Source organism: Microcebus murinus, chromosome 17 (genome assembly GCF_040939455.1).
Source record: "Microcebus murinus isolate Inina chromosome 17, M.murinus_Inina_mat1.0, whole genome shotgun sequence".
In the NCBI taxonomy this organism is placed as follows: domain Eukaryota; kingdom Metazoa; phylum Chordata; class Mammalia; order Primates; family Cheirogaleidae; genus Microcebus; species Microcebus murinus.
In genome coordinates this window covers 16525764-16549776 of record NC_134120.1, presented here as the reverse complement: position 1 = coordinate 16549776, position 24013 = coordinate 16525764, and the positions used below count along the sequence as shown (strand labels likewise).

At 40.0% G+C, this 24013-nt stretch overlaps 1 protein-coding gene and 1 long non-coding RNA gene across 2 annotated transcripts; one reads left to right on the top strand and one right to left on the bottom strand.

Moving 5' to 3' along the window:
• Positions 1–2870: 2870 nt before the first annotated feature.
• Positions 2871–19334, bottom strand: NARS1 (asparaginyl-tRNA synthetase 1). Its single transcript, XM_012745473.2, has 15 exons — positions 19189–19334; positions 18039–18118; positions 14975–15040; positions 14780–14872; positions 14607–14696; positions 13236–13314; positions 12139–12209; positions 10463–10549; positions 8702–8923; positions 8392–8591; positions 7882–8017; positions 7474–7587; positions 4978–5109; positions 4527–4658; positions 2871–3998 (listed from the first exon to the last, which is right to left on the bottom strand). The coding sequence occupies exons 1-15, from the start codon at positions 19196–19198 to the stop codon at positions 3867–3869; spliced, it is 1644 nt and encodes a 547-aa protein (XP_012600927.1). The 5' UTR covers positions 19199–19334; the 3' UTR covers positions 2871–3866.
• A 102-nt stretch (positions 19335–19436) lies between these two features.
• LOC142861654 (uncharacterized) lies at positions 19437–23565 on the top strand. Its single transcript, XR_012912879.1, has 2 exons — positions 19437–19660; positions 23239–23565. It is a non-coding gene; the product is annotated as an uncharacterized LOC142861654 (long non-coding RNA).
• Positions 23566–24013: the final 448 nt, after the last annotated feature.

The following is a 24013-nucleotide window of genomic DNA, read 5'->3' as shown; positions in this document are numbered from 1 at the left end:
GGAGGACCACTTGAGCCCAAGGAGTTTGAGGTTGCAGTGAGCTATGATGATGCAGGCAATGGAGTGAGACTCTGCATCACAACAAAACAAAACAAACCAAACTAGAAAGGGCGTGTCAACTGTCCAACAGAATAGATAACTAGTCCCAAGAAATATCGTCATGAAATTTCGTAACGCTGGGACAAGTTTGCAGAATAGACCGCTCATGTGTAAAGGACCAGCTATGAAAATGCTTAGGAATTCTCAATAGAACACCAGAAGCTAGAAGAAGACTTCAAAATTCTGAGGAAAAATGTCCTCTAACTCACAATTCTATGTGGAAATTATGGTTCAAATGCAAAGATAGATTAAAATCATCTTCAGACAAGCAAGGTCTCAATGAACTTAACTTCCATGAGCACTCTCTTAGGAAACTACCAAAGAATGTGCTCCACCAAAATGAGGACGTAAGCCAAGAAACAGGAATCACGGGGTACAGGACACAGGTTGTCCAAGAGGGGAAAAGGGCAAAGGAAATAGGATCAGTGAAAGAAGATGTCAAGATGTCAACCGTGTTGTAAGACTAGACAGCAACTAGTTCAGACTAAAACAGATCGAGGCTCCAGGAGAAGCTTCTATGAAGATGTATAGACATCTCAGTATGTCTGAAAAGCTTTTGGGATAGAACTAATGGTAAAGAAAAAATAAGACAACTATTAATAATAGGAAAAATAAAAAATTGGGCAGAAAAGGAAAAGCAATTATAGCATCCTATGCAGCCAACCAAAATTACAATTTAACTAAATTGGAAAGATGGGGAGATGAAAGAAGGGTTCACATGAATGGTAGCGACAGAAAAAGGAAGAGGTGAAATCCTCATCTTCCTTAGAAGAGCAACAAATAATATCTAAAACTAAAATATCAATAAATATAAACATGTTATTTAGCAACATGGAGGTAAATACCTACATGGTATTTAGGCTAACACTCTTGAGCACCTCCATTTCTGAGTTGGGATACGAGATAAGTTATATCAGACACAAACTTGATATTGACTCCAGAAATTGGCGTCTTTGTCCCACATTGCAAGTGTATCAATATCTCTTTAAGGATCATGTTCTTCACCTAATCATGTTAGTAACAAGCCACGAGATAGAAAGAAACTTTTCAGCGTAAGAAACGGAGTCATTTAACTGACTGGCAACTTCCAAATACTATGGATTACAGTATTTTTAAATTATGCCATCCCTTCTTTTTTCCTAGAAGGGCTGAATGAAAAACACTTTTAAGGCAGCTTAAAATAATTCAAGCTTTAGAGTTACACAGCCTTGCCCTGTTGTTCCCATTTCCACCATGGAGATAATATGAAACCATTAAGTGAGGACCTAAAGCAAAAGTCTGAGAGGCTTATGGTTGAGGTTAGAAGTAGTAGGGAGCTACCTAGTGACTGCCAACCTCACTCTGCAACAGCCTCACCTGGGAAGCTTTTAAAAAACTTCCTGGTCCCATCCCTGAAATTCAGATTCAGCTGGTCTGGGGTAAGACCCAGGCACCTACCTGATCCCAGTGTATAGTCAAGGTTGCTCCTCGGAATTGCTAGAGCAGGGGTCCTCAAACTTTTTAAATAGGGGGCCAGTTTACTGTCCCTCAGACCATTGGAGAGTGTACCCTGTGGGCCTGGCACGAGTCGGCTGCTAAGCAGGACAGGCAGTGGCAGCAAAAACACCTGGAGAGCCAGATAAACGTGCTAGGTGCCTGGCGTGTGTCCTGCGGGCCGGGCTGGGCCGCAGTTTGAGGATGCCTGTCTAGAGGCAGCAAAGTGGAAGAGAGCGGAACAAGGTGGAAAATTGGGTTGGTAGAAATGGCTGAAGGACATTTAAGAAGAGGGCAAGTTGATATTTAAGTAATTTGAATTAACCTCCTGCTTGCCTCCAAAACTTTGAGCAAGTCTGTTACACAAGTGCCAAAGGTGAAGGGGGGTTTTGGTATAAAAATCAACAGGTTCCAGGGAGGAAAGAGCCATGAGATGAGAGTTCACAGAGAAGAGAGGCCCAAGAGAGCAGGATCTCAGATCTAGGGGTATCTGTGATCTGGTCCTTGGCATGTGGGGACGTGGGATGATATTTATGATGCCTGGTTTAGGGCAACCACACAGTGAAAGTCCACAAGCAGGAGACATGTGCCCCACCGTGCTGTTTCTTGGCTTGAGGTCACCACGACCTTGAGTCTCTTACCTTTGCCTTATCTTTGCTCTCCTTTAGTATTTTAAAACTCTTGACCCATTTACACAATTAAAATTAAGGCCAGGCACGGTAGCTCACGCCTGTAATCCCAGAACTTTGGGAGGTTAAAGGGGAAGATCCCTTGAGCCCAGGAGTTGAAGGTGGCAGTGAGCTGTAATCACACCACGGCACTCCAGCCTGGACCACAGTGCGGGACCCCATCTCAAAAAAAATAATAATAATAATTGTCTAGTTGAGCCTAACCACTTGAATTCTGATCAAATGAACTGCCTCATCGAAGACATTTAGAGCTCATTCACACTCTTCCAAGTACTTTTTATTTAAAGATACAGGCCAAATAGACTACGAATGCCCCATTTCCATCTGTCATTTCATTTAATAGCAAAATAGGATAAAATCTGATGTGTCCGAAAATAACACACACACAAAGACTTAAAAAAATGTTACTAGGACCCACATACCTAATTTTAAAAAACCATTCCTTTTCATTATCATATAACTTTAGTAATAACTACTAAATTGGGGCAATATCTAACTTCACATATATACATCATAAAAAATAAAAAGATAAAAAAAATGCAAAAGGCGTAAACTAATTAACAGAGACGAGACAGAGATGTTCGGCTTTAAGAAAATTAAGCCAGCAAAGAGAGTTTTTACGTGTGTTCATTTATTGATTGCTGAGAATACAGCCTATTGAGAATACATGACATGCATTTGGGGGAGAAATTAACTAAATCTGAAATGAAGCCATTCAAGAAGCCTGCTGTGAGTTAATAAGGTAGCACAGATTAGATCTAAGGACATGGCAGGGGCAACTCAAACAGCCACTTACAGTTGTTATTAAGATGCTGGCAGCAAATTGTTTTTGAACTTATTTATTCTTAATTACTTACGAATTACCAGGAAAGAAGGAAGATCAGTCTGCCTCTTTAGCTTAAACTAATGCTAAGAGGGATGCTGTGAATCATTTAAGTACCCCCCAAATTAGGCTCTTATTTCATATTAAGGAAATTCCATTTTTACAAATTCTTCCATATCAATTTGTATACCTCAGAATTATAAGCAGCTAAGGAGATTTAGAAAAGGTTAATAACTGATGCAAAAGACTTGCACATTCATCTGATTCTAGTATCTACTGCTGAATTATACCCTGTTCTAATATCAGCAGATTTTCACACCATATTGCCAATTTCCCCCCCCAAGATATTTGTTTTAACTCAATGATGCAATAAAACAAATTAGAGAATTCCAGTTACACTTAAAAGGACAGAAAGACTAAGTTACTGGAATGTCTTAGACCATAATTTAAAACTGTTTAATTATGTATATAACACAAAAATTATGATCTATAATTGGATAAAAAGCTGAAATGTATCCATAACTATAGAGTTACTTGCCATATATTTCCTCTAAACTTTGTAATAGATATTTTTCTTAAAATGACAATATCAACATCACTTGATGTTCAAGTCATTTGGGCTACTTTTTATGGTAGTAGGAATAAAAAACATAGAGAACAGAAATAGATATACACCAGTGGAACGAAAAGGGAAGATTCTGCTTTTTGCTTTTTTGTTTTAGAGAGGCAGCCTATTTCTTTCATGAACCACATTCTTTCCTTCACGCTTCAGGAGGGCTCGGTCACGGCTTGCAGCGCTGGACAAACCGGGGGTATAAGCACACATCTCGGATGTGGTATCTATTCAGGATCCAAGTTAAGAACCGTTCCAGACCCAAGCCATAGCCTCCATGAGGACAGGTACCATATTTTCTCTGTTTAAAGAAAAGAAAGAGAGAAAAGTCAATGTTTAGTTTAAAATTTCATCTGAAATGGTTAAAATTTTCCACAATGCGAGGAGTTGTCTCACTGCGGTTAAGAATTCAATCCTTAATCTATATGCCTTCATGAACCATGTGTACAGGAATAATTTGGTATGAAAAATAAACCAGGGATTGAGTACCACTCTGGAAAGAAGAGATTTCAGACTCTTACACTGAGTTAGTGTCTCTTTATCAGGGGAAAAGGAAGGATAGTACTAGATACTGGTGGGATCTAATGACAGATGTTTTAAAATTCAGATGCAATGAGCCAGGCCAGCTGTTAAACATGTTTTCAAATGAAACTGACATATAACTTGGCCAAGAGAAAACTAGTAATATTCACATGCCCCATTATTATAACCAGGAACCTGAAAATAGCTCATCCAAACACCAAAGTACTACCCTGATTTTTTTCCTTATAAATATTTCAATGTAAAAACAATGAAAAAATTTTACAGAATGTTTAAGACTTGTTTTTACCTGATCTGTATACCAGTAGTAGGGAGTGGGGTCAATCCCTTCCCTTTTATAACCTGCCAGTATTTCGTCATTGTCCCAGATACGCATCGAGCCTCCCACAATCTCACCAACATTGGGCATCAAGACGTCCACCTTTAAATACAATCAAAAATAAAATGCACAGTTAGTACCAGGCTGTCAGGCACGACACTGCCCTGGAGCTTAAACGAAAATTACAATTAAGCTCTAACAGCTAAAGAAGATACTGTGATCATGCAAAATTCAAATATTATTTCGATTCTCTAATTTAACAAAACATGTAAACCCTAATCAGAGGAGGAAAAATCCCACTTTTAAAAATACTGTCATTCTAGAAATATAATATTTGCCATGAGCTGTATGTTATTCTGGATGATGCTCCCCACCCCCTTGAAAAGCAAAATGACTAATACTCCATGAATCACAAACTGACAGATTCAGTAAGACGGGAATCCTCAGGACATCGCTGCATATAGAAGGACTTGATCTCCACAGGAAATCGACACAGCAAGATTGGTTCATTAATGGTGTCTGTCATCAGTCTCTCAGGAGCTTCTGGGATATCCTGAGGTTAAACAAGACTTCATTAACATTTACAGCTCCAAACCCAACAAGACAGCCGCAGCTCTTTCACCCGTATCAGCTCTTCCTTCCATTAATTCAACATAGTAGAGCACACACACCAAGTGTAAGGAACAGTTTCTTTCAAGAAGAAATAAATATATTTTTAAAACTCAGTTATTAAATGAGCTGTAAAAAAATCTACCTCCTTTTCTAGTGTATCTTAACCACAATGCTGCTTGAGGAACGAAAACAAAAATAAACCAAAAAGAGAAACAAAACCAAAGCCCAAGCTGTGATTATAGACATAGCTATTTTTTTCAGTGGCCTGTTTTGTTTAGCTCTCAAGTGAACGTGGTCCATTTAGTTCCGTTAAGGCACAAGGTGATCAGTGAATGACGCTGCAGAACACCATTGATCCACACACAGAGTATGTTATGAATGACACTAATCTTTAAACTCTCCTTCTATGTGCACTTCTTTCTTGTTATAATCAATCAGTCATGCCTTTAATGATAGTAAGGCACAAGCATAAGACAACTAACCAATGTCAAATTTATAAGTGTAACTACACCTGGAATAGTTAGCCAAGAAATGTTAGATGATGATGAATCAAGTTAATCTGTTCCTCTCTCAAAACATCCTTCCGCACCACACATAAATTCAAGTTAAAACTGAAAACTCTTGTTCCAGTAAAAACTGATTGAGAGAACAGCAGACTCATTGATTTGCTTGATGTAAGAACTGAAATGGAGCGAGGCAATCCCCAAACACACACCTGTTTCCAAGCTCTGGTCCCTTAGCTTGTTTCTGCTTTATATACTGGGCTTCTGTGTAAGATGTAATGAGAGAAGTGAGGTCTTATTGTATACCTCAAAAAGTCTGACGGCCATTTATCTACACTAGTGGCCTCATATGTATGGGCTGATAACAACGTATAGTAAATGCTGACAGGCACTAAGAGCTCCCTGTGCCATGGACCCTGTAGAGATAAGGAACCAGTGAGCAGGGTCACTGGTCTTCAGTTACACAGTAGGGAAGGACAGAGGTGGAGAGCTAGGCCCACTTAGGGGGTGCTCCTGACTCCGCAGCTTGTGTTCTTTCCGCTCAATCACACTACCCAGCTAATAATTAGGTATACTAATAGTATTAAGTTTTCAGTACAAAACTGTATATTATACATCATAAACTGAACCACAAAACAATGAGTGCTTTAGATAGTCCTAGTAGTATATTGTTTCTTCTCTCTATAAATTCCTTCTAAGAATCAAACCGAAACTCTAGTTAGCAGAAGCTACTCACATTTCACCTGTAAAATAGATTTGCAAATATTATGTAAAGAGCGGTTAAAAGCACAGGAGAGAGGGCCTGGAATAGTGTTGAAAAAAATTTGTACCCCTAATGCATGCTGGAAGGGTGTTTCTCAGGCAAAAAAAGAAATGCTAAATTTATCTGGGGCACCAGGACACCCTCCCCACCAAGGCCTTCTCTCTTGGTTTTGCATTTTAACCACAGCTACCTTCTTTGAATTGCCTTCCACGTGAAGGAGTTTTAAAACACTGTTTCAGTGGGCAGGGGGTGGAATGAATTCCTTTGGAAAGTACAAGATACTTTCCCCAGAAAAACAAAACATACACATACCAACATTTTGCCTGTCATTTCAAGGCTTCACAACCTTCTAGAGCAGGGATCCTCAAACTTTTTAAACAGGGGGCCAGTTCACTGTCCCTCAGGCCGTTGGAGAGTGCGGTGCACATTCCACACACGCGCACTGTGGGCCCAGGATGGGTCGGCTGCTAAGCAGGACAGGCAGCGGCAGCAAAAACACCTGAGAGCAGATAAATGTCCTCGGCGGGCCTCTTGTAGTTTGACAGGCATCCTCAAACTATGGCCTGCAGGCCACATGTGGGTGTTTTTGCCCATTTGTTTTTTTACTTCAAAATAAGATATGTGCAGTGTGCACAGGAATTTGTTCATAGTTTTTTTTAAACCATAGTCTGGCCCTCCAAGTTTGAGGACCCCTGTTCTAGAGCATCCCTTGTCAGCCTAAAGAATTATGAGTAGAGCTCATTAGTGGAGGCCAAGGAACAATCATGAAGGAAGAAGAAGCAGCAAAGGATGAGATGTGTAAGGTGGCCAAAAACTCCCTACCGTTTATTGGACACTACAGAAAAGGCACCTGTTCTGGGGCCACCCTGCATCTGTTAACTCAGTGAATCCTCAGACAACCCCATGATGCAGGTTCTGCTACAACCATTTATTTGGTGACAAGCAGATGCCTCTTGCATTACTCGTTAATTAGCCAGAAGCAGCAAGCCACTGGAACACAATACCACCTTTAAAACAATGATTAGAGAGAAATACATACTTCTCCAAATTCATAGAAAGTTCCATCTTCTTTTTTTATATTGTGTTCTTTTAGCCACACAATAGCATCTGAATAGTTCATCCTTTTGAAAGGCCGTTTGGGGGGCTTAAAGTTCTGTAATAAGAAGGAAAAATACAGTGTATATGAAGAAACCATGAACACTAAAATTTCAATTAACAAAAACCATTCACCATTATTATAAAATATTCTTTCAGACTAGAAAACTACGAAGACATTCCTAAAATGGAAAACATACAAACCTCTTCTTATGTAAGTTACAATAGAATGAAATTATTGATGATGACTAATTATCACCATCATCTCTACATAAGCTGAGGGTAAAGGTGTCACTGTCTTCCAAAAAACGTCCAAAACATAACTTTTTATTTCTACGAACACTACACCTACCGGGTTGAGGTCATACACTATGCTTGCCGCAGGGGACTTCAAGACTCTATCTACCACGTCACAGACCAAGTCCTCCAATCGGTTCAGGAGGTCCTCAAAGGTCAGGAAAGGGCACTCGGCTTCCACATGAGTGTATCTGAAGAACAAGACACTAGCTCAGAACCACTCTTCTCTTATGCTGGTTTCGAAAGCAAGGATTTTAACATTGGGAAACTGTCGTACAAGTAAAATTCCAACGATGCTAACCGATTCCCAAAACAGCAAATTAGCTTTGTACTCCCCTCTTTCCCCCTAATGATTTCCTATTTATTCCTTAACACATAAAGGATCAAAGCAAAGTGCAAAAACAGACCTTAGCTATGGCCTGAGAAGACAAAACTTCTTAGCGTGTTCTTCTACTATCCTAATAGATCAAAAATGTTTACAGAGCTATCATTTACCTACACAAAAATTTTATCTCTAAAGACATTTTCTAAAACTAAAAAAAAACCCAAAAAGACAATTTCATACTCAGCCAGGTGCCTTCGTGTTCTGGACTGTTCCGCCCGGTAGGACTGTGCCATACAGAAAACATCCCCCAGGGCTGGAAGGCAGGTCTCCAGGTACAACTGAGAGGACTGAGTCAAAAATGCCTCTTCCCCGAAAAAGTCAAACTTGAAGAGCGTAGCACCCCCTTCCACTTGCGTCTGCACTAGCGTCGGAGGCGTAACCTGTTCAAATGGGAAGGAGGAGTAAATAAAAGCCTAGCATGAGTACCACTGTTCAAGTTTCACAATAGCAAAAGAGGTATTTTTTGCAAAAGCTGACAAAGCACACTTACTTCACAGTACCCCCTATCAAAGAAGTGATCTCGAAAGCACCTGGTGACCATGGAACGTGCTTTTAGGATTTTGGACATGTTCTCTCCTCGGATCATCATGTGTCTGTTGTTGAGCTGGACATCGACGTCAGACTCTTCGTTGATCAAGTTATCAGCGCCTCCAGCAGGGGCCAACCCAAGCAGCTCCCAGAAGTCACAGCTCAGCTCGTGGCCCCCTGGAGCCTGAAGTTTTTAAAAGTAGGGTGAGGAGAAAAAGAGGGAGGGAAAAGGAAATAAAAAATTAACAGTATTAAAAATTTTGGGTAAGCTGGTATTTCTAAAAACCTCATCATTATTAGCCTTACCTTTCTAAAAGCAAAGACCCAACAATTCAATTTTATATTGATATTTTTACATTTGCCATTTCATAGTAAATACACACATACACTCCTAAAAATAGAAAAGCACAATCTGGAAAATAACCTGTAATCCCCCAACCTGGAATAACTACTAACTACTGTTAATATTTTGGCATATCTTTTCTATCATCTGCCCACTCATTTAAATTAACATATTTACCCACACTGAAAAACTCCTTAAATGTAAAGATTTTACTGAGATCTGTTTATCTTTGAAACATTTATATAATAATGCAAATTCCCCTAATAATTCCATTAAAAGCAATTCATTTTAAAAGCCACACATCTTGCAATATATAATTATCTTATTGCCAAACACCAGATACCAAGTAACATCCTAACAACCACTCCACTTTGCAATCACATTACTTCCAAGGAAAACTCAGTGAACTTGAATCAATATTCATTCTTTTTTATTTTTATTGTTTTGAGACAAAGTCTCACTCTGTTGCCCCAGCTACAGTGCCATGGTGTCAGCCCAGTCAAAGCAACTTCAAACTCCTGGGTTCAAGCAATCCTTCTTCCTCAGCCTCCTGAGTAGCTGGGACTACAGGCATGCGACACCATGCCTGGTTAATTTTTTCTATATAGATTTTTAGTTGTCCAGCTAATTTCTTTCTATTTTTAGTAGAGATATCTTGCTCAGGCTGGTCTCAAACTCCTGACGTTGAGTAATCCTCCCGCCTTGGCCTCCCAGAGTGCTAGGATTATAGGCGTGAGCCACCGCACCCAGATATTCATTCTTATTATAGATTCTTTTACAGAATTCTGTGAGACCTTTTATCAATACTTTTAGTTGATTAGGAGGACTCTGTTTGCTCCCTCTTGTGGTTATTATGTTGCATTTGTTTGTTTTCTAGCCAACAAATATAACCACTGTAGTTATTTAAACTATAATTACCAACGAGTAACTATAACTGGTATAGGTTATGTGCCTATTGGCTAACGAAGAAACAGCTCTCTGAATATTGGAGTTACATTTAACTTTTTTAAAAAAGAGACTTTCAAATTCTATTTAAAAAGTTTCAGATTTAGGTTATTATTCTTCTCTGAAATTTTCCTGGATGGGTTTATTAAGTTTTTATTTCCACCTAGCTAAAAACTTATTAATGTGCTCACGGCAAAGTAGCTATTTTATAGCCTGTGAGGTTTATTCAGTAATAATAATAAGGTTGAAAAATCCCTGCATTTTTTTATCATATGAGTTGTACAGGACACATATTTCACTGTTAAAAGCATAGTAAATTTAGCATGTGCTTCACATTTGTGCATTTATATGCCAAATACTAAAAGTACAAAGACATTGGAAAACAAATAAACAAACACCTATTCATTCACCCAGGGAAGAACTCAAACTACTCACCTGCTTGCCCTTTGGGGTAAGATTTAGCATTCCATACACTGCAACACTACTCTCAGTAGACAAGACTACTCCATTGTAACACTGGCACTATAAAATAGTCAAAGTGCAAATTTAGTTATTCACATTGATATTAAAATAACATACAGAAAATTAGAAAAATTATTTACAAACAAGTTATCTGGTCAAATACTAGCAAAATAAGGAGGCCACTGATTTTTAATATTAATAAAGAACAACTATTTTTGTGGAAGACAAAGATTTATCTATATATACATATATGTAAATACACAAATTATATACATACATATGCATAAATGACACTAACCCACATAACTTAAAAATATCCAGTTTATTTTTACTTTTTAAAATCTAGACTATTATTATAAAGAGCCCATCTACACTATGATCATCAATTCTTGCTGAAGTCATTAGAAGAAAAGTGAGGGGGAACTTTAAAATGGAGGGATCAAGCTGTCAACACCTGAACCCACTAGTCATAAAAAAATCCAACCAGACATTATTTATGTGCCTCTTGATGTGATGCAACTGAAGAACAGAACTTTGCCCATGAAGTATAATAGTTGTGCCAAAAAATTGAACTGAATCCTATCTAACCTCCAGTTTATAAAAAAGAGGATAAACTGCTAAATGATACCACAAGGATGCAATCAACCAAATCTACACTATGAGAAGTTCCACAGGACAACTTAACAGGCTTTTTTTCAACAAGTAAACAGCAAGGGGAAGAAAATGAAAAGGGAGCATTTTTAGCAATTAAAGGAGATTTCAGTCACACGAACTAAATGCAACATGTAGGTTTTGTCTGGATCCTCATTCAAGTTAAGCAACTATAAAAAGGAACTATAAATTGATTGGGAGAATTTGCATATCAGATAACATTTAGTAGTTGTATTAATTTGGGGGAGGGTCTCACAATGGTAGGTGACTACATTAAAGTAACTTTTCTCAGACGTGCATGTGCATGTGTATCTGTATGTGAATGAAATCATGTGGTGTGTGAGGGGTTGACATACCAGAATTGGCCGAGTATCAGTAGTTACTGAAGCTGAGTGATGGACACATGAGGATTCCTCATGCTGTCCTACTTTTTATGTGTTGAAAGTTTTCAATAATAAAAGCATTTCCCCCTGGCTTTATTAAGATATAATTAACAAAAATAGTATATGTTTATGGCATACAATGTGATGTTTTTTTTTTTTTTTGAGACAGAGTCTCACTTTGTTGCCCAGGCTAGAGTGAGTGCCGTGGCGTCAGCCTAGCTCACAGCAACCTCAATCTCCTGGGCTCGAGCGATCCTTCTGCCTCAGCCTCCCGAGTAGCTGGGACTACAGGCATGAGCCACCATGCCCGGCTAATATTTTTTTATATATATATCAGTTGGCCAATTAATTTCTTTCTATTTATAGTAGAGACGGGGTCTCGCTCTTGCTCAGGCTGGTTTTGAACTCCTGACCTTGAGCAATCCGCCCGCCTCGGCCTCCCAAGAGCTAGGATTACAGGCGTGAGCCATCGCGCCCGGCCGAATGTGATGTTTTGATACATGTTATCTGCTGTGAATAAAAGTTTAAAAATGTATACAGATTCTAGAATTCCCAAAATCATAAAGAAAATTGCTGAAAAAAATCTAATTTTCAGACATAAAAGAAAACATTTACCAAATCATCCGACAAGACACACTGAAGATAACCTGTACCATCCCGCAATACCAGAAACATTAAATTCTTCCCTAAAAATGAGAAATAAAAATTTAGCCAGGCTGTTCTCAAGACACTACAGATTATTTTCTTATAACTTAATCTTATGTAAAGGAACCTCTCAGGTTAAACATTGAAAGTTCAAACCTCTCACACAGCCCCCTTCCTTTAAGTACTCACTGGTAATAATGCTACTCAGAATTTGTAAAGCATTTTATTTTCACCATAATGTACTTCAAATCCTACGTGATCCCATGATCTTTATGACCAGGGGAAGGCAAGACAGTAAGCAACATGAGTTAAAAGATTAAGCCTTCTTCACCCTTGAATCCCATGCAATGTCTAGCATAATACTGTATACTCAGTGGAAGAGGCTTAAATATTGTTGAATGGAATTACTGTCTTATTGCTTTTTATGAAAGATCTGATAATCACTTATAATAAAAAAATGAAACATAAAATAATGTTTATATATCACATGACATATAATAATAATAATAAAATAATAAAAAGAGAAAGGGAAAACAAAATACCAGGACCAAGGGAGAAATAGAATGCAAATATACTAATAATAAGAATAAAAATTATGGTCATGTTTCAGAGTTAGATCTGAACTTCCTGCAATACATCCCATTTTTCATTAAATAATTAAAATTCAATTTGACAAATATTTACTAGATAACCTATCACTGTGGGTGCCAAAAGTTAAAACACCATTTAAATAATTTGTAAACTTTCAACAGTCATTTTAAATAAGAACAAATTTAGGATATAAGTCACTATATCCTTTAAAGCTGAGCACAGTGGCTCACACCTATAGTTCCAGTTATTCAGGAAGCTGAGGAGGGAGGATTGCTTGAGCCCAGGAGTTCGAGTTCAAGTACAACCTGGGTAACACAGTGAGACTCTGTCTCTTAAACAATTAAAAAAAAAAAAGCCAGCATACCATAAAAAAACAAAACCCAAAAACAAGCCCAAATAAACATTTTTTTATGTTTTTCTTCATCTAAGACCAGGGATATTTAAAATTAAAAAGAAAGAAAAGCTATACCATTTACCTTGCCTACGAAGCCTGTGGACCCAGCCAAACACTTTCACTCTTTGGCCTCTATATCCTTCTAAAGAGCGAATCTTCACCTGTTAAATTGAAATAAATAATATTTGACCAATCATGTCATTTATACATATCAATTTTTTCACTAACATATGATGGACGGTAATAAAGTGTTAAAAAAAATCACAAATGGTACAAAACTGGAGATAGTCACTCTACTGCAGGTCAGAACCAACAAATTTCACTGTATTAAAGTGGCTCCAAAAAACAATTCAAGTCTTTGTTTTTTTTTTTTTAGTGCAAAACTAGCAATGAGAAGCAACCAGAAGAATTTCAGATATTGCTATATAAAATCAATTAATAAATGAATTCAATTTGTCACAAGTAGAGGACCTGGCCCCTCAACAGCAACAGTCCTAGTCTACATGGGCCTTTTTCCGGGACCCCATAGTCCTTCAATACACTCCAGGACTTGGAATCTAAAAAGGTAGTTGCCTGGGGGATGAAGGAGAGAAGAGATGAATAGAGGAAGAGGCTGGTGAACGAGCCAAGAAAACAGCTCCAATGCTAAGGAAACAGGAAAAATATAACAATTCATCCACAATAAAACCATGCCCATTCATAGTCCAGTGATCTGTTTGGGTTCTAGGAAAAAAAAGAAGGAAGAAGAGTGAATCCAATTTCACAAAATCACAAATATGAGTCTTGCTCTGTCACCCAAACTGGAGTGCAGTGGCTCAATCACAGCTCACTGCAGCCCTGAACTCCTGGGCTCAAGCAATCCTCCCGCTTCAGCCTCCACTGCAGTTGGAACTACAAATGAACTGCACCATGCTGGCTAATTTTTATTTTTTTAGAGACAGGGTCTCATGACATTGTCCAGGCTGGTCTTAAACTCCTGGCCTCAAGTGATCCTCCTACCTCAGCCTCCTGAGTTGCTGGGATTATAAATATGAGCCATCATACCCAGCTTACCTATTTATGTATTTATTTATATTTCGTGGCATGATTTCAGCATGGATTTTAGCTATTTAAATTAACCATAAAAATCAAAGATTTCAACCTCTTCATTTTATGATACTAGAAAGGGTATAGTCACTTGACCAACAACACACAGCACAGCCAGGCCTGGATACCAGGTCTACTGGTGTTCAGTTTGGACAGAATTCCTTTAATAAGCAATTACTAAAGTCTGTGATAAAACGAACCCCAAAAGAACTAGCCGCATAACTCTAAAACATTATTACTCTCTATCCTTTCTAAAAGATAAGGAAAAACAGAATGAACAAACCATGTGGCATGCCCTCGAACACAGAAATAAGGATGTGACGTAGCAAACTGGGTCCACGATATTCAAAATGATACACATACTTACACATTTTGCCTCTGGAAGACTTGGATCGTTTTTAATGGTAATCTTTTTTGCTTCTTCTAGGTTCTTTTCTCTTCGCAAATTATCTTCTGCCTTTTAACAATAAAGCAATTTGTTAAAGTGGTGTCAGGTGTTCTGACTCTAACAATGTTCACAGTGGCAAATTCATTACTCACCTCTTTCTTTTCCCGGGATTCACTCTTCATTTGTTCCCTATGCCACATTTTTTTAATATTCTTCATCTGTGATTTAGAAATAACATCCCACCTCTAAAGAGATAAACAGATATTTAATTTTTTCAAGACCTCTATGTCTTGATGAAAATTTATTCACACAAAATATAATTCTGTAAAGGTTTTGGCTCATCCTACCTCATTTTCTTTTTGTGAATCTACGTAAATAGTAGGAAATGGTTCTTTTCCTACTGTCATCAAAGCCTTGGGTAGAGAGGGAGAAAAAAGAAATTTCTTTAATGTTGTACAATACTTAAAAACAGAATAACACCTTAATTATGAGGCAACTTCAACAATCCAGAACATCATTAAGAGCCAACGAGAAAGCATGAAGATCTCAACAGCCAAAGGCTGACATTGGCAGTGACTGGTTGAACATACTAAGAAGCAATTTGTTTAAATTAGAAGCCCTCGGTCCTCTCACAAACAATTCCAGCAAGTTCATTCATACAGTGTACAGTTCCCCAGGACAGACTAGAAGTAACAATAGATTTTATGTGGCTGTAGTGACCAGTATAGCTACACTGACAACAGAAGAGACACCTAATAGCAAAGGCTAAGTGCAGGTGACATCTAAAAGGTTAGTGCTCTGTAAGAAATCATAGAAGTGTGCTAGACATTTTTGAAACTCAACATAATAATGGTCAAGTACACAAAAGGCAAACCTTCATTTAATTTGAAAAATTCCTACATGTAGAATACCTGTTTTCAAACACATCAGGCATTGCTGTGCTATATATCATTTAATAGTTTATATTTTGTGTTCTTTTTTTGAATAGTTAAAAGTATATAAAAGATGATATTTTATTGCTTCAAACGTTTTTTCAAAATCTCTCCCAAGTTATTAAACCAAACAAGAAATGCAGTGAGTTATTCTCTTGTTGCAAGATCTTACGCTTACAAAAACTTTTCTAAAGGGACATTAGTCTCAGACAAGGAGGGAATCTGGATCTTTTGAAAACATACAAAAGAGTTCACTTTTTTTTTTTAACAATTAGATGTCCCAGGGCTATTTGTAGGTCATTGGGAATTCATTTACTACCTGACAATCTGCAGTACTATAATTAATAAATGCAGAGAGATCCTTCCTTTTATATCACTGCAACTGAAAGAACCAAACTGTCATTTCCCAAATCAGAATGTCACACTTTTGCTAACAGAAACATTCTGTTGACATTCACCTAAACAGTATCGTCAGTTTTGGGGAGCCACAAGGAGGCATCCAATAACCCAAAAATGAGAAAAAGATTTCCCTTTAAGAGTTTCAAAGCAAAACCCTGCGACTGCAAACTAGTTCAGCCTCTGTGGAAAGCAATATGGAGATACCTTAAAGCGTATCTCCATATTAATCCTACCATCCTACCATTTAACCCAGCAATCCCATTACTGGGCATCTACCCAAAAGAACAAAAGTCACTCCATGAAAAAGACACCTGCACTCAAATGTTAATAGCAGCACAATTCACAATTGCAAAGATATGGAAACAACCGAAGTGCCCATCAATACATGAGTGGATTAATAAAACGTGGTATATGTATACCATGGAGTACTATTCAGCTATAAGAAACAACGGTGATATAGCACCTCTTGTATTTTCCTGGCTAGAGCTGGAACCCATTCTATTAAGTGAAGTATCCCAAGAATGGAAAAATAAGCACCACATGTACTCACCAGCAAATTGGCATTAACTGATCAACACCTAAGTGGACATACAGGAATAACATTTATCGGGTGTCAGGCAGGTGGGGGGGAGGGGAGAGGTATATATATACATAATGAGTGCGATGCCCACCAACTGGGGGATGGACATGCCTGAAGCACTGACTCAAGGGGGGAGGGGGGACAAGGGTAATATACATAACCTTAACATTTGTACCCCCATAATATGCTGGAAAAAAAAAATAAAGCTAAACCCATGTATGACATGCCAAAGCTCAATCCCATATAGTATAACCTAAGACAGCATGCTCCCAGGTTAGGAGGACTTGATAGTAACTAAATAGATGTTGTAACATAGTTAACAAATAGGGGAATTGGCTAGGCATGGATAAACAGAAAAAGGAGTGTCAGGGCATTGCTTTTCCTAGTAAGTCAAGACCCAAAGAAGGAACTTTCAGCCATCTTCCTTATGTGGCAGTTGTAGCCAACACATCCTAGCATTTGAGTTCGAAGGTTAAGTCCATAGGATACTTTAAGAAGGATGTCTTGGGCCACACCTTAACCTGATGCAATTAGTAACCTAACATCCGCCTTCTGGGTCCAAGCTTGTAAGAACCCATTTGATTTCTATTTGGCTCTCCATATAAGCCTGCTTAGAAAGAATGTGCTAAACTCATTTGAGGATTCTAGGTCCTGAGAAATAATAACACAATAATAAATTGGCAATCTATTAATAGCTTCAAGCTCCAGACTCATGTGTCTGCTTTGAGAAACGGGTCGTCCATTCTTGATGTGCTGATATAAATCAGATCTTTTTTTTTTTTTTGAGACAGAGTCTCACTTGTTGCCCAGGCTAGAGTGAGTGCCGTGGCGTCAGCCTAGCTCACAGCAACCTCAAACTCCTGGGCTCAAGCAATCCTTCTGCCTCAGCCTCCCGAGTAGCTGGGACTACAGGCATGCGCCACCATGCCCGGCTAATTTTACATATATATATTAGTTGGCCAATTAATTTCTTTCTATTTATAGTAGAGACGGGGTCTTGCTCTTGCTCAGGCTGGTTTTGAACTCCTGACCTCGAGCAATCCGCCCGCCTCGGCCTCCCAGAGTGCTAGGATTACAGGCTTGAGTCACCACGCCTGGCCTAAATCAGACCTTTGAGTCTTAAGGCTCAGGGTTCCACTCTGGATTGTGGTAAATTCACCAAAAGGCCTCTTGGCAGTCATCTGACTAAGGCAAGCTGATTTTTATTTTTACAAGAGTTGCAAAACCAGAAATCTGACTCATGGTATAGGAAAATTCCGAGATACAATGCCACATGGTAAGGAAGAAAAAAGACACCTTTTTAAAATGTTCAAATAAGTTTAGACTTTGATCATCTAAACAGTTTTAAAGCTATATATTTATATATATTCCTTCCTTTCCCTTTTCTGAAAATATGCTTCAAAATCTAGCACTTGAAATAAAATTCCTGACAAGTCATACAATAACTGACATTAAGTCATCAATAAATACAATCATTTTCCTAATGAGAAGAGACACTACCTTGAGACCCGTTTTAAATGGTTTCTCCTTGGTTCCATCTCCCGTCGCATCATTTCCCTCTCGATCTGAGACATACAGCTCTGTTGCAAAAATGAGAATAAGTTACTTGTTTGGCCAATAATTATCAGTCACCTTTATACTGCAACTACTTTATTCAGGTTTTGCCTTTGTAAACAGAAATGACATCTGAGTAGTAAAAATTAATGACGTCAATAAGAAATTAATATCTCCTAATTATTTTCCTATTCCCCCATTTCAATGACATCCATCTCATAAAAACATATTACAAATCTAGCTTTTCAAAATTAACTCTAATAATTTTAATTTTTCCACTACTGAGTAATTATTCTATCTACTTAAGTACCCCAAACTAATGCAAGGGCTTTGAAGTTGCCCAGACCTACACTGGAATCTTTGATGTTGTACCTTAAAAGGCATGGTGATCCCAGGGAATTTTCTTAACAATTCTGAGCTTATTTCTTAGTCTATAAAATGAGAAAAATGATCCCCACCTTGAAGGGTTGTACTGAGGATGAAATAAAATAACACGTACAAATCAGATATCACAATGCCAACGCAGAGACGGTAAATAAATAACCAAGTTTCGCTCTGGTCTTTAAAGAAAACTGAAGCTCTGAGGTTAGACATATTGCAAAAGGCCTCACAACTAGTAGGGTGAACAGTGACATTAATCCAGGTCTCCTAAATTTTTTATTTTTTTCCCTACTGCACGGTAAGGTCTCCCTGGAAATTTCAATAAAAATGAGGCTGAGTGGAAGAGAATTGGAATTTTAATGTCCTTTCCTGACGATCACTTTGAAGAATTGAATATTTGGGGGCTACACTACGTCTGAACCCCTCCCGGCGCCTAAGTCTCAGCGCAATCACGGGATTTTTCGCGGTGGGGCAGGGCCGGAGTGGCCGCTGTCGCAGCATCTGGGCACACAGGGCTCGGGGAAGCCCCAGCCTGGCCCATCTCCTCTCGGGCCCAACCAGGGGCCAGGTCCCTCACCGGCTCCCTCCCTCCGGTCGGTCCACAAACATTTGTGGAGTGCCCACTCTGTGCCTGGCACTAAGCGTTGGAATTCGGCTGGAATGGAGTTCCTGACCCCAGACAGGGAGCACCGCGCCATACACCGAGCTCACCCACCTAGCACCATTCCTGCGGTAGCTCTGGTCACCTCCAAGGACGTCAACCTCAACGCCGCCACCGCCTTATCACCCCAACGTGCACCGGAGGCTGCCCGGACTCCAGCGTTGCATCATGCGACCGCGTGCCGAGGTCGCCCTAGTGAGTCAGCCGAGCGTCGGGGCGCCATTGGTTACGGGAAGTGGGCGAGCGGCGTTCGGGCCGCCATCTTTGGTCAGGGCAGAGGCAACTTCCGGGTCTGGAGACTTCCTGCCCTGCTCTGGACCCCCGAGACTCCTGCACCGCTTCAGTCTTGCGCCCTTCGGTCCCCACCTCCCAAACTTTCTTTTCTGAATCCTCCGATTCTGCCCCAGCTGGAGACGCGCCTGGTCCTCTTGCAAACCAGGCCAAAAATGTCCAGATCCCAGAGGCTGCCATGCTGGTTGCGTTAACGCGGTCAGCAATTGTATTGAGCGCCCGCAGCGAGATCCGGGTGAGCGGTGGTGGAGGTGGAGAATTGATTGCCCTGTCTGGGACGCAGGAAGAAGCTCTAACTTTCTAACTTCAATGAACGCACATACTTCTGTGTGTGGGACAAGAACGATAGTATATTATCATTTAATGTTTTAATCACTCTTAGGACGGCTGTGATAATGTAGTGGTAGGAACCAGGGCTTCGGAATACAAACTGGGTGGGGATTCTGGTTCTGCCTTTTCCTCGCTGTTTGTCTTTAGATAAGTTACCTAACCTGAATGAGCTTCAGTTTCCCTGTTTGTGAAAGACGATGTAAGTTCACTGCCCAGCTTGCAGAATGCACAAAGGGTAGCTATCATCATTCTCAACTTAGTGGAATACCGGAGTTTGTCATTGAGGCAAAAGAAAACTTTTTTTTGTTACGAAAGGCCCACTCTCCAAATAAATCTATAGGGAGCTTCCAGGCCTATCAAGAATATGAACCAAATAACTTTTTCTAAAGAATATATCACCCAATTTCAAGGACTTGCCTTTTCCCTCCTTGCTGAAAGTTTTCTGTTTGCCCACGTATTAGTAGTTATCTGTGGCTGCAAACCTTAGAAGTTTAAAACAACAAACGTTTATACCTCATACAGTTTCTGACGGTCTGGTGTAAGGAAGCAGCTCAGATGAGACTTCTGGCTCAGGGTGCCTCATGAATATGATGTGGGCAGGGGCTGCAGTCATCGGAAGGCTTGACTGGGTGGGGATCAGCTACAGGGTCGCTCACATGGCTGTTGGTGCAAGGCCATAGTTCCTCGCCAGGTGGGGCTCCCCATAGGGCTACTAATGACACAGCAGCTGACTTCCCCCTAAAGCAAGTGATCAGAGAGAGAATTAGTTACGTGTTTTAAATAATAATTTGACCACCAAACTTCAAACATTTGTTGGCACATATTTCTGTGGGCCAAGAATCTGGGCACTAAGTGTCTCTAAAGGCTGCAGAGTGTCAGCTGGGGCTGCAGTCATTTTAATTGGAGATTCTTAAGTCTCATCTGGGATGGTTTCTCTCCCATAGTCACTCAAGTGGTTGTTGGCCAGAGTTCTCCCTCAATTTCTTGCTACATGGGCCTCTCCATAGGGCAGCCTGCTTCATCAGCACAAGCAAGCAAGATAGAAGTCACAGTCTCTTGTCTAATCTCAGAAGTGACATCCTGGCCAGGTGCAGTTGCTCATGCCTGCAATGCCAGCACTTAGGAAGCCAAGGTGGGAGGAGCACTTGAGGCCAGGAGATCGAGACCAGGCTGAGCATCGTCGTGAGACCTCATCCCTACAAAAAATTTAAAAATTAGCTAAGCCTGGTGGTATGCACCTGTAGTCCCAGCTACTCGGGAGGCTGAGGTAGGAGGATCGCTTGAGCTCAGGAGTTCAAGGCTGCAGTGAGCTATACCATTGCATCGCTGCAACCCAGCCTGACCAACAGAGTGAGACCCTATCTCAAATAATAATAATAGTAATAAAGTAAAATAGGAAGTAACATCCCATCACTTTCGACATCCATGTTTAGTTCATTAGAAACGAGTCACGTGGTCCAGCCCACACTCAAAGGGCGGTATTACATGCATGAATACTAGGAGGTGGGAATCATGGGGCCCTCTGAGAAAGCTGCCTACCACAATGACCAAAACTGAAGCTGCAGTGCCTTTTATAACGTAATTTGTTAGGTGACATTTCATTACTTCTGCCATATTCTATTGGTCACACAGACCAACCCTGGTACGTCATGGGAGGGGACTCCACAGGGCATGAACACCAGGTGATAGAACTCAGTGGCACCATCTTTGAGGCTGCCCACCACAGCCTGCAGCCAATGGGGACATTTGCAGGAGAACAAAAGGAGAGGAGTGAGGTCAGGGTACTTACTCCCCTAGCTGCCTTGTGGCAGGCTGTCTGTACCCTCTTGCCATAGCTCCTGCCAGTTGGCACCCAAGGGACAGTCATCTGAACTGCCCTTCATCGGTTTCATTTTATCTGATTCTTAAAATTGGATGTACACAACAACATTACGTTATGAAATAAAAGGTATGTACACAGGACTGGGCCCAAGCAGGAAGCTACAGAAGAAGGTGACTTAGATCTCTACCTCTTCCTCAGTCCACACCTATAAACTTACAGGATTTCTCTATGTCCGGTTAGTACAGGACAGAAGAAATGGACTTGGTGCTGACGTCTGCATAATGTGCTGGCACATGCCAGACGTGAGCAGCCATTATATTCTAATCTCACTTGGGCATAGCTCTAGAAAGATAGCAGTGAAGGGAAATCATCTCAGATGGTAGAATTCTGAGCACAGAATTTTCCACATCTCAGATAAGGAGAGATGGCCTGAAGGGACTGATGGACACTGGTTCAAGGGTTGGCCAGTTGACCAGGGACTTAGAACAAGATTAAAGATTAGGTACAGGAGCTCACAGGAATTTATTTTGTTTTATTTTTTAAAGCCAGTCAGGTTATTTGAAGTTGAGGTAATACTTATATTTGAGAATTTGTGATGTGTAGCCATCCCAGAAACAAAAAAGTCTTTTGCTGTTACCTCAATTCTTACTATAGTGGCCCCATCTGATGTGTCTATAGTCTCTATGTCTCTATAGTCAAGAATCTGGGTTTCCCTCCTATTTTCAGGGATTCATGACTTGTCTGTTAAAGATGTTGCTCCTGGCTAATGCTTGGAGTAGTCTGTGGGTGAGTGGATGTGTGTTGAATTTTGGTTTTCTTTTAACATGCATGTTGGATGGGAGGGGAAAAAAATCAAACTGTCTGCCACACTGAGTACAGAAAAATTACTTGGAGATTTCAAATTTTATTTTAAGCACTTTTTTAAACTTTCCTACTAAAAACTTGTTTCAAACTGTTATTTGCAGTCTTGTGAGCCAAGTCCCCAGGAGTGAATCGACTAGGGGGTGTACCTAAAGAGATGGAGCAAACCCACACCCTATGATGATAATAACTATGTGATTTAGAAACCTGGGCTTAGCCCTCAAATTGAATTATTTTCTTTTTAAATTTTGGGCAAAGTTGGCACAAACCTGCGTTTGCTAAGGTGGTCTCCTTCCCAGTTAATTGCAATTTAATTGGCTGCAGGCTATGCAGTTACCAAATAGTCTGTGTGACCAAGGACTAACAATTTTTAAGTTACTCAGCTCTATCCTCATGGGCCTATATATTTAATACCTCCAAAGATATTTTCAGGTTAGGCTTTGTATACTTTTATTGGTTATTTAAAATCCAGTGGTATGTTTGTAGTACAGGAATGTCATGGTAAATTGTTTTTCAATAAATATTTTGAAACATGTTTAAAAAAAAAGATTAGGTACAGGAGGTCTGGTGGGGAAGTACGTGGATGGCCCCTTTTGAATGGGCACAGAATGTGAAGATTTCTTGTCCTGTGTAAATATGTAAAAGGAGGCATTCTGTATGGAGGTCTCTGTAATCTGTGGATGTTGGCTTTTCCCCCAAATACCCCGGTTCTTGCTAAAAGAGCCCATATATGAAGTGGCTATACTAACAGGCTGGAGGCTATGCATGGGTACAACCTCATAGACTGCCCTTAATTACAGGTGATCTGCCTGGCCACTGCCACTGTTGAGTACCCAACCTGCTCACAGCGGAAGCCAATTATGAGAACCCAAGAGGATACCATTCTTTGAGAGGACTCGCTGGCCACTTGGTGGCAGGTAAATTACACTGGACTCCTGAAGAAGGCAGCAATGTGCCTCCCAAGTCTAGACACTTAGTCCACATGTGTCGGATGTTCCTTCTCTGCCCAGGGTACCAACATTTGTGGATTTACAGAATCATGTATCCCTCTCCATGGTACATTCACCTCTAACCAGGAAACACATTTTCAGTAAAGGAAGTGTGACAGTGAGCTCATACCTATGGAATTCAGTGGTCTAACCAAGTGCTTTGTGTTGATAGATTATTGGAGTTTTTTGTTTGTTGCCAAAACCATACATAAGAGCATAGATTATTACTGAAAATATTCAGATATGCTCCCCTCTGCTACACAGGAGGAATATACTTCCCTGCTTCATTTATTTTGGGCTTAGCATGTGGATTTTCTCTAACCATACGATATTAGCAGATGTGATACAAGCAAAGGTTTAGAATGTGCTTGTATAGTTTAGCTTGTTTTCTTGCTTCTACCATGCCCTGACTGGCCCACTGGTCCATGGAAGGTGACAGACATATGGAGAAGCCCTGGACCCAATCAGCAATGTGCAGACAAGCCCAGCTGAATTCACCCCAGACCAGTTGGCCCTTTGATGCAGGAGTGAAAAGTAAATGTGTTAGCCTCCGAGTTTTGAGGGCATTTTGTTACACAGCTTTATT